Consider the following 10,558-nt stretch of genomic DNA (forward strand, 5'->3'; position numbering starts at 1 on the left):
TATTACTCTGATGGTTTTTATTTTTTACTTTTCCACACCAACTTTCTCATACGAGTTTACTAAAACATGTATGTATAAAGAGGGGGACTGAGCCCTGTCGAGTACATCATTTGGGAAGAGGCATCGTCTCAGAATGATGGGTGCTATAGTTGTGCTGGTGTTGCTGTTCTGTCTGGAGCACAGGCTCCGGGTGAGAATGAAGCTACAACAACAATCCAAGTTGACCGAATCTGGAATGAGCTGAGAGACTTGAGGCACAACCAGGGAATCACAGTGGCGGAACAGAGAGTGGAGCTGAGGAACATGGAGGCCAGACTGTGGGACATGGAAGGTGGAGGAGCTGAAGAGAAACAATGCAGCACATGGAGGCCTGACAGAGTGCAAGTGAAAGCCAGGTGGTGGAGCTGAGTGTCGCTAAGACCGTACTGCAGTGCCACAAGATGGAGGAACTAGAGAGAGAATGCAGCCTTGAAGGCCAGACTGGGTGACAGTGAGAATGTGGAGGAGCTGAAGAAAGAGAAAACAGGCTTAGAGGCCAGAGTGACAGCCAGTGAGAGCCAGGTGGAAGAGCTGAAGAGAGAACACAGACAGACCACACGTAGCATTCTCTGCTGGCTTGGGTGACAACGTTGTAAGCCCCTTCAACATTGAGACATCACTGGTCTGCAGCAGAGTCTTCACCGACATAGGCACAGCCTACAACCCAACTACAGGTATCGTCACAGCACCAGTGAGAGGAGTCTATTACCTCAGTTTCACCGCCTGCGATCGGCGTGCTTCTGGTGTAATGGGTGTGAGGTTGTATAAGAATGACCAGTCAATGATTTGGAATGGATCAACCATAATGGGAGTAATGAGTTTGTGTCTAATGCCATGGCTCTGGAGCTGGAGAAGGGGGATGTGGTCTACCTGCGTCTCGCTGAAGGCCAGGGGCTCACTGATAATCAAGACAACCACAACACCATTACTGTCTTCCTACTCCTCCCTATGTGCAGTGGTATAAAGTACTTAAGTAAAAACACTTTAAAGTACTACTTAAGATGTTTTTTGAGGTATCTGTACTTTACTATTTATATTTGTGAATACTTTTACTTAACTACATTCCTAAAGAAAATAATTCACTTTTTACTCCATACATAAAAAATGCCGCCATCTGGTTTGCTTAATATAAGGAATGATTTGTACTTTTACTTTTACTTTTGATAATACTTAGGTATATTTTAGCAATTGCATTTACTTTTGATAATTCAGTATATTTAAAACCAAATACTTTTAGACTTTTACTCAAGTAGTATTTTGCTGGGTGACTTTCACTTTTACTTGAGTAATTATTTATAAAGGTATCTTTACTTTTACTCAAGTATGAAAATTGGGTACTTTTTCCACCACTGCCTATGTGAGGGTAACACCACCTCTGAATAATACAATTGCAATAGAATTAAGCATGAAATGTCTGCATCTCTTTGGGGTTTTGTCAACATTTCTCAGCAGACGGGTAACAAGTGTGGTTTACCTCCCGCAATAATGTTTTTATCAATGCTCATTGACATTGGTTGATTAATTGCATGCATGTCTTGCTTCAAGACTTTAGGTGTCAACGCCTGCTTTCCAGCTGACCACTTATAATCAACAGTGTTTGTTGTCACAAATGACAGAGAATATTACTAGAACTGGTTAAGCATATAATCGGTAGAATAAGTTACCTGTCCCCTGGTTGCTAGGCAACCATGAGGGAAGGTTATACCTGAGAATGGACTTTGTTTTGCTTAATTTTCTTTCCGGCTCACTGTTTGCATTCCTCTCGTCATCGCCTATGTTCATCTTACCGCAAGCCTCTACTCACACCCAGCTGTAATTGTCCTATCCTTATCTTATTCTGATGTAAAAGTTTCAGAGGGGGCAAAGTCAGCTGTTAAAGATGGTGAGAGGGTGTGTGTGTGTGTGAGAGAGAGAGAGCGAGTTGAGTGAGTCAATGGGAAAGACAAATAGAGAGTGAGTAGGAGAGAGTGACTGTTTGTTATTGCAGTTCCAAAGATATTCAGTCTGAGAAAGGGTTTGATCGAGTGCTTTATTAGTGATCAATCCATTCTTGCACACACACATTTTCTAAGTACATTCACACATCATTCATACTAATACATCTTCACAGAATACAGTACTCAATATTCATTCTAGGTGAGGGAGGAGGAAGAACATACATGGCTACCCGGATCTGTCTTTGTTCAAACAATGCGAATTACAATGTTTCAGTTCACTTCTGACCACGTTAGTATTGAAAAGGTTATTGGAAACACTCCCCAAAAATACATCTGAAAAGAAATTCCAAGAGATGTCTCTTTGTCTACAACATACAGTGCCATCGGAAAGTATTCAGACAACCTTCACTTTTTCCACATTTTGTTAGGTTACAGTCTTATTCTAAAATTGATTTAAAAAAGATTTTGCTCATCAATCTACACACAATAATGACAAAGCAAAAACTGGTTTTTAGAAATGTTTGCTAATTTATTACAAATAAAAAACAGAAATATCACATTTACATAAGTATTCAGACCCTTTACTCAGTACTTTGTTGAAGCACCTTTGGCAGCGATTACAGCCTCAAGTCTTCTTGGATATGACGCTAGAAGCTTGGCACACCTGTATTTGGGGAGTTTCTCCCATTCTTCTCTGCAGAACCTCTCAAGCTCTGTCAGGTTGGATGGGGAGCGTAGCTGCACAGCTATTTTCAGGTCTCTCCAGAGATGTTCGATTGGGTTCAAGTCCGGGCTCTGGCTGGGACACTCAAGGAAATTCAGAGACTTGTCCCGAAGCCACTCCTGCGTTGTCTTGGCTGTGTGCTTAGGGTCGTTGCCCTGTTGGAAGATGAACCTTCACCCCAGTCTGAGGTCCTGAGCGCTCTGGAGCAGGTTTTCATCAAGGATCTCTCTGTACTTTGCTCCGTTCATCTTTGCCTCGATCTTGACTAGTCTCCCAGTCCCTGCCGCTGAGAAACATCCCCACAGCATGATGCTGCCACCAACATGCTTCACCGTAGGGATGGTGCCAGGTTTCCTCCAGACGTGACGCTTGGCATTCAGGCCAAAGAGTTAAATCTTGGTTTCATCAGACCAGAGAATCTTGTTTCTCATGGTCTGAGAGTCTTTAGCTGCCTTTTGGCAAACTCCAAGCAGGCTGTCTTGTGCCTTTTACTGAGGCGTGGCTTTCGTCTGGCCACTCTACCATAAAGGCTTGATTGGTGGAATGCTGCAGAGATGGTTGTCCTTCTGGAAGGTTCTCCCATCTCCACAGAGGTACTCTGGAGCTCTGTCAGGGTGACCATCGGGTTCTTGGTCACCTCCCTGACCAAGGCTTCTCTCCTCCGATTGCTCAGTTTGACCGGGCGGCCAGCTCTAGGAAGAGTCTTGGTGGTTCCAAACTTCTTCCATTTAAGAATGATGAAGGCCACTGTGTTCTTGGGTACCTTCAATGCTGCAGAAATGTTTTTGTACCCTTCTCTAGATCTGTGCCTCGACACAAGGCCTGATTGGTGGAATGCTGCAGAGATGGTTGTCCTTCTGGAAGGTTCTCCCATCTCCACAGAGCAACTCTAGAGCTCTGTCAGAGTGAATTTACCACAGGTGGACTCCAATCAAGTTGTAGAAACATCTCAAGGATGATCAATGGAAACAGGATGAGCCTGAGCTCAATTTTGAGTCTCATAGCAAATGGTCTGAATACTTATGTAAATAAGGTATCTGTTTTTTGTATTTAATACATTTGCAAACATTTCTAAAAACCAGTTTTCGCTTTGTCATTATGGGGTATTGTGAGTTGATTGCTGAGGATAAAAAAAAAAAAAAAAAATTTAGAATAAGGCTGTAACGTAACAAAATGTGGAAAAGTCAAGGGGTCTGAATACTTTCCGAAGGCACTCATAAATAATTTTGTAAACTGCATTTGAATTTGTATTGGATCTCCTCGGCTACGTTTACACAGGCAGCCCAATTCTGAACTTTCTTTCTCACTAATTGTTTTTTTGACTAATCAGATCAGCTCTGAAAAAGATCTGACGTGAAAATATATGATACGTTTGGTCAAAAGACCAATTAGTGGAAAAAATATCTGAATTAGGCTGCCTGTGTCAACACAGCCCTCTTGACTACAGAAAAGCCCTCTGCAGCAGCGGACTGAATCCCTCTCTGGGTCAGACAAATCATTACCCTCCCAGTCCAGAAAAATCTATGCATGTCCTTCATTCACACTCTACTTGCTAATCATTACAGTTAGATAAGTTAATGGAGCGGGGATATAAATACTGCATCTGTGTGTTTGTGTGTGTGTGTGTGTGTGTGTGTTTGCCTATGGCAGTCCATCTCATCTGGTCTCCTTCATGTCTGGAGTGCTGCTGACTGACCATAGCGGTTGAAGCACCAGGGAAGACGGGCTGACTGTGTGCTGCGGTGCTTATCAGCGTCCTCCCTTTGCCTCTGTTTCTTCCTTTGTTCCTTCCTTCAAGTTTATCTATAGAACTGCACAGATGAAAGCAAATCATCTATACAGAATTCAGTGCAGATGAAGGACAGGAGTCGAGGAGAGGAAACCAGGAGAGGAAACCACTTCAGAATATTGAGGTGTATCCCAAATCTTCTCTGGTCTACCCAAGCCTACATCTTTATCTGTCTGCTGTCTCTGCATTATTTATTAACATTTATGTCTCATATCTTGTTTTGATTGACATTTCAGCTGAATACATAATACAGAAAGCGTTTGTTACTACTGGAGTGATCTGGAGTGTGTGAGGGGTGGGGGAAGAGAGAAACTATCATTTATACCATATTATTATTATTATTATTATTTTGTACCTTTATTTAACTAGGCAAATCAGTTAAGAACAAATTCTTATTTACAATGACGGCCTACACCGGCCAAACCCGGACGACGCTGGGCCAATTATGCGCCGCCCTATGGGACTCCCAATCACGGCCGGTTGTGATACAGCCTGGAATCGAACCAGGGGGTCTGTAGTGACGCCTCAAGCACTGAGATGCAGTGCCTTAGACCGCTGTGCCACACTTATTAAAGTGGAAGCACGAGTTAGTTGCATTTTGGCGACTTCATGCATCTTTAGTGCTAATTTTTCCTAACTGAGGTGAAAGCAACTTGAGTCTACTTAGGCAGTTAGTAATCTTACATAGTATATAGGCTCTCTCCAGTATAGCTACTAAGTCCTTTTGCAGGTTGTTTCAGTCTTACAGTAAGCTGATTACTGTATGCTTGTCTTGAAATGTGCAATCATTAGTAGAACGTTAGTTCCATTATGCATTGATAACATTACTCTAAATTCTTACGCTAATGGCAAATATCCTGTAGGTTATGTGTTTCCTGGTCAGTAATATTTACATATCTACAGTATGTCTGTTCTAACAGTCGTAAATATATCTTCACACTAATTCCCTTCAACTACTGATTCTTATCCCTTCAGCTTTGACAAAATGCCAGCATTATAACATAACATAAAATACATTCAAGTATTCCTAAAAAGCTATAAAAATAAAAGCACATTTTCATAGTGCAGAGTGATTCCTTATCATAGCCAATGAAATAGAGCGCTTGTGCTATTCACAGTATTGAAATCCTGGCAGAGGCACAGCAACACCCCCCCTCACAGCCCCTGCTCCACCCCCAGAAAGGTCCCCAGCATGGCCCGGACTTTACAGACCCCCAGGGAGGCGCGCAGGCCCAGCCAGGAGCAGGGGGGAGGAGAGCGGATGTCAGCCCAAAACCGGAGCATCTCTCTGGGGGAGATGTGGTGGATGGACACCATGGCCTGGTAGCAGCAACGCCCATAGGGTACTGCGGGCCCGCCAGAGAACAGCGGGCAGTGGGAGGGCAGCACTCCAGCCGCACGGGCACACAAACCCACAAACACGTCCTCGGGGGGCAGAGGGGTGGGCAGAGGTGAGGCAGCAGCCGTCAGGGAGATCTTGAGCAGGGCGGAGCGAGAGAGGATGTAGGCAGTGCCACTGCAGTAGTCGGGGAAGACAGAGGCAGGGTACGCCCCTCTCGGGAGGTAGTGCTTACTGTCTGGGTCTCGGTCTGGAGCCACGTGGAGGTGGACCCGGCCAAGGTACAGGTCCCCATGCTCGTAGGTGTTGGTCACGGTGCTCCTGTTCAGGTAGCGCAGCAGGGCCCCGGGGTTGAACAGGACGTCATCGTCCACCTTGGCCAGGAAGTGGGCCTGGGGGCAGAAGCGTCGGGCCCAGCTCAGCATGGAGAGGGATTTCAGGGTCAGGTTGGAGTAGGAGTCCCAGAAGCGCCCTTGGATCAGGTCCCCTCGTTCCCGGGCCTCCTCTATCAGCAGCTTGGCTAGCCCGGGGTCAGAGGCCACCCCGACCATGAACAAGGTCATGACCCTATGACCCCTGACCTCCACCTCCCCACCCCACGTGTCCCGGATGGCCTGGCGGGCCCTCTGATTGGCTGGGGCGGAGGTCACCATGGCAATGAGGTAGGGCTTGGCACGCTGGCAGACGAGAGGGCTGGGCATAAGGAGATACTCCTCGGGTCTGGTTGGGGGGACACTCTGTGGGGGTATGATCCCCCCCTGCGCCTCTACCATTGTGTTCATGTTCATGGAGGTGGCCCATGACTCAATGGAGTCCACGAAGAGCAGAGCTAGCAGGGCAGCACTGACTATCAGCACACAGAGAGCAGGCACCACCCCGAACCGGCCCCCCCGCTTCCCAAAGCGGGGCTTACACACCCATAGCCCCCGCCCCACCATGACCGCCAACCTCCACACTGCCGCACTCAGGCAGCTCCACAACTCACCCCTTCTCTCTTTATCCTCCGGTCTTCTTTCACTCCAGCTCTATAACTTATCTTTCCTCGTTTTACTTCCTGCTGTCTCTAGGATGGCTTTCTCGAACCTCAGTTGGTTGGCAGCGGATAACTCTCCAGGTTGTTGGTGTGTGTTTCAGGGATGCTGTCACTTTGCAGGTGGCGCGAGTGGGCCATTCAGTGCTGCATCACTGTATCCAGAGCGGGACCGGGAAGCTGCGCGTTATAGAGGCAAATAGAATCGGGTTAACACACACACTCATTGCCTGGAGCTGTCAATGGCTGTATTTCCCACAACACTGTGCATGCGTCAAAGGGTTGTCGTTATTCTCCGCGCAAATGAAACCGAAATAGAGAAAGTATTTCCTAATGGAGGACCCTGGCAAAGCTTCTGAATGAGCTGTATGCTTTGTCACTTAGACCGATCCTTTAAAAAATGTACGAGGTGTAGCAGTTGATTCTTGCCATATAAATAGCCTGATCATAAATATCACACTAACACATAGGCTACACGTATAGGCTACACATACAACTACACATCCACCACCAACCGAGACATCGTGCAGTCTGTTAATGATTTACCTAATCTTAAAAACTTCTCCCAACCACTTACAGGGAAAACAATAAGACTTAGACTACAGAACTTCCCCTCCGTATAAAAATGCATTTTAACAGTATACCATGATTTGGTACTGATAGGCTACTGGATACTAGCCTCCAGTCGTCATGCGCGTTTTGGCAACAAGAGCGTTACGCACGCAACAATGAAATATACTACATTTATTTGACTGTTTTAAAATGTAAATATGAAGTTATTATTTCAAGACACCCCAATCCTGATCTTATATTAGGCTACAAAGAAATTGAGACATATCGGATGCCTATTAATTATCATCGTTCTGTAGCAATCAACTGTAAGCTACAGCGAATTTGGGACTTTGAAAAGCGCTATATGAATATATATGATTGTATTATTATTATTATAAATGCTGCCCACTCTATAAAATAAAAACGCAATAACATCAAACCTTGAATCCAATGAAGACGACTGTGTCAACACATCCTGTCCATGGTTCTGTTACCCTCCGCAATATTGTGTAGCTTCAAATTTTCCCCACTGAGCATAATGCAGTAACAATGTCGTCGCGTCCGGATGCAGGCTGTACCATGCACTTAATGTTGAAGATAGACTGATAAGGTCACTTCATGCAAATGTGCGTATTTCAGATAGACTGCCTGTGGTCGTGCGTGTCTCTTTTAAATGTAGGACTATTCGTAGGCTATAGGCTTAGTTGGGAAGATATTAGAATAACATAGATTTAGAATATATTATTGCGTTTGACAATTATTCTGTTCTTGATAGTTGTATGACATCTTGTGGACATGTTTGGAAATGTAGCCTATCTTGTCAAGTATCTTTGACCCTTCTGAGCGTTATAACACAGTGAGCGTTATGTTAGCCTACTTGTATGCTTATAAATATTGCTTTTTGATTACCATCAGAAGAGACTTATGTTTGATCATAATGTAGCCTATATTTCTTCATGAGCCCTACTACACCGTTTCCCAAACTTGGTCCTCGTTTTGGTTTTTACACACGTTTTGGTTTTTACCCTAACACTACAAAGCTGATTCAAATTATCAAAGCTTGATAAGTAGTTGATTATGTGAATCAGCTGTGTAGTACTTGGGCAAAAAACAAAACGTGCACCCCTTGGGGTCCCGAGATTGGGAAACCCTGCCCCACTACATTGTAGTACTAATCAGTGCTAAAGGTGTGTATGTGACATAAGCTTTTACAAAAAGAGATGGTCTTCATCCCACATGACATCCTATAGGCCTACCTATTGGCTCGCTATATAGGGAATTGGGACTTGAATGGGGTCATTTTTTGATCTACATTGATGGGATTGATGAAGTTACAATATCCAAACCCATGTAGGCACTGTGCAATTGAACGAGTGACAGTGATATTCCAAACCCTGTGGCTGCAGGCACCTCCATGCGTCTTCTCCTAACCACTCCCCTTCATCTGCTGGACAGGTTTAAGGGAAAGGGAAAGGGGGATACCTAGTCAGTTGTACAACTGAATACATTCCACTGAAATGTGTCTTCCGCAAGTAACCCAACCCCTCTGAATCAGAGAGGTGCAGGGGGCTACCTTAATCGACATCCACGTCATCGGCGCCCGGGGAACAGTGGGTTAACTGCCTTGCTCAGGGGCAAAATGAAAGATTTTTACATTGTCAGCTCTGGGAATCGCTCCAGCAACCTTTCGGTTACTGGCCCAACCCTCCGATCCAGCAACCTTTTGGTTACTGGCCCAACGCTCTTACCTGCCAGCCAGCCACCATATTGCCTTTACCTAGCATGTGCTTTTAGATTATAGTAGGTTAATAAAACGCCTTAAATTACAGTCAGATTACACAGTTCACACAGTGTAACAGTAGAATAACAGGTATGTGTGGGCAGAGAGACCACCAACCTGTTTTTGAGAATACATATTCAGAAAACACAATAAAAACAAAGTGCCATGAATGATGTTCTGCCATATTCTTCGGACACACATTTTTATTTCAACAACAATATAAGCAATGAAGCCTGGAAAAGCAATGTAAAGCCAGCTGAAATATATATATGCACCGCACATGAACTAGGGCCTATAACAAGAACCATATAGGGTGAATTCGGAATAAGTTGGACACTTTTAGCATTTCCGTCTTCTGTAACCTCATGATACATTTCTGAAATCCTCAAGATGTTTCCTAATCACCCACACACACACACAAAAAAATGATATCATATTCACAGAAGGCATGACCCACCCATTTGTTTACACTGAGTCAAAACCATATTTTCAGTTCGCATTTGGTAGACTGGGACAGCAGGTTAGATAAACTGGGACACCATTATTATAGTCCTAATTGTACCCCAATGACAATTCAATTCAATTTTGTGTGATTGGGAAACATCTGAGGATTTCAGAAATGTATCATGTTGGGCTAATATGTTGGAAAGATGTCTGAAGAGATTACAGAAGACGGAAATGCAAAAAGTGTCCCACTTTTTCTGAATTCACTCAAATAACAGTACTACAAGAAAACATTTACAGGATATAGTACAACAAGAACCAGAGCCCTGCCTAACCTAAGTACAGAGGGTCCCTAGTGTAAACTGGATCTCTTTCCTTATGGAGAAGCCTATAAGACTGTCCCACGTTAGCTACTCCATGCTGTCCTACTTTAGCTAGCTATGGTTGGTAAAGCAGAAAAAAAACACTGAATTACAAAATTGAAACATAATATTGGCAACTTTTTATGTATTTTAATGCACCAGTACATAGTATGCCCATTTACATCACAATTTGGCACAGTGCATCATTTATGACAGTTTTATAACCTTAACATCAAAACAGAAAAAAAGCTATGTCACTGATCTTACCGTGTGCTTCGCAGGGTGAGCTTCCTGTTTGAAGCTTGCTCTGCCCTACTCTATGATGTTACACCAATGAATTGATGTGATTTTGATCATGTGGTTTCTCTGCAAGGGCTTAGTAACAATAGTTTAGATTTCCTCCTGTCAGACCAATAAATAAACGCCTCAGGATTCAGAGATGGGCAGTATTTCTGTTACATGTATTTGAAATATGCATTTAAATTACTTCTGAGTGTTTTGTCATTTGTATTATACTGGGCTGAACTACACTCCAATGTATTTTGCAACAAGATACTTTCAA

General features: G+C 44.0%; 1 protein-coding gene across 1 annotated transcript; it reads right to left on the reverse strand.

Moving 5' to 3' along the window:
- Nucleotides 1-5,644: 5,644 nt before the first annotated feature.
- b3galt4 (UDP-Gal:betaGlcNAc beta 1,3-galactosyltransferase, polypeptide 4) lies at nucleotides 5,645-6,766 on the reverse strand (the record flags this gene model as incomplete). The annotated part of the gene is made up of 1 exon (XM_084186736.1): nucleotides 5,645-6,766. The coding sequence occupies one exon, from the start codon at nucleotides 6,764-6,766 to the stop codon at nucleotides 5,645-5,647; it is 1,122 nt and encodes a 373-aa protein (XP_084042862.1).
- Nucleotides 6,767-10,558: the final 3,792 nt, after the last annotated feature.

Source organism: Coregonus lavaretus (genome assembly GCF_964263955.1).
Source record: "Coregonus lavaretus genome assembly, chromosome: 22".
NCBI lineage: Eukaryota > Metazoa > Chordata > Actinopteri > Salmoniformes > Salmonidae > Coregonus > Coregonus lavaretus.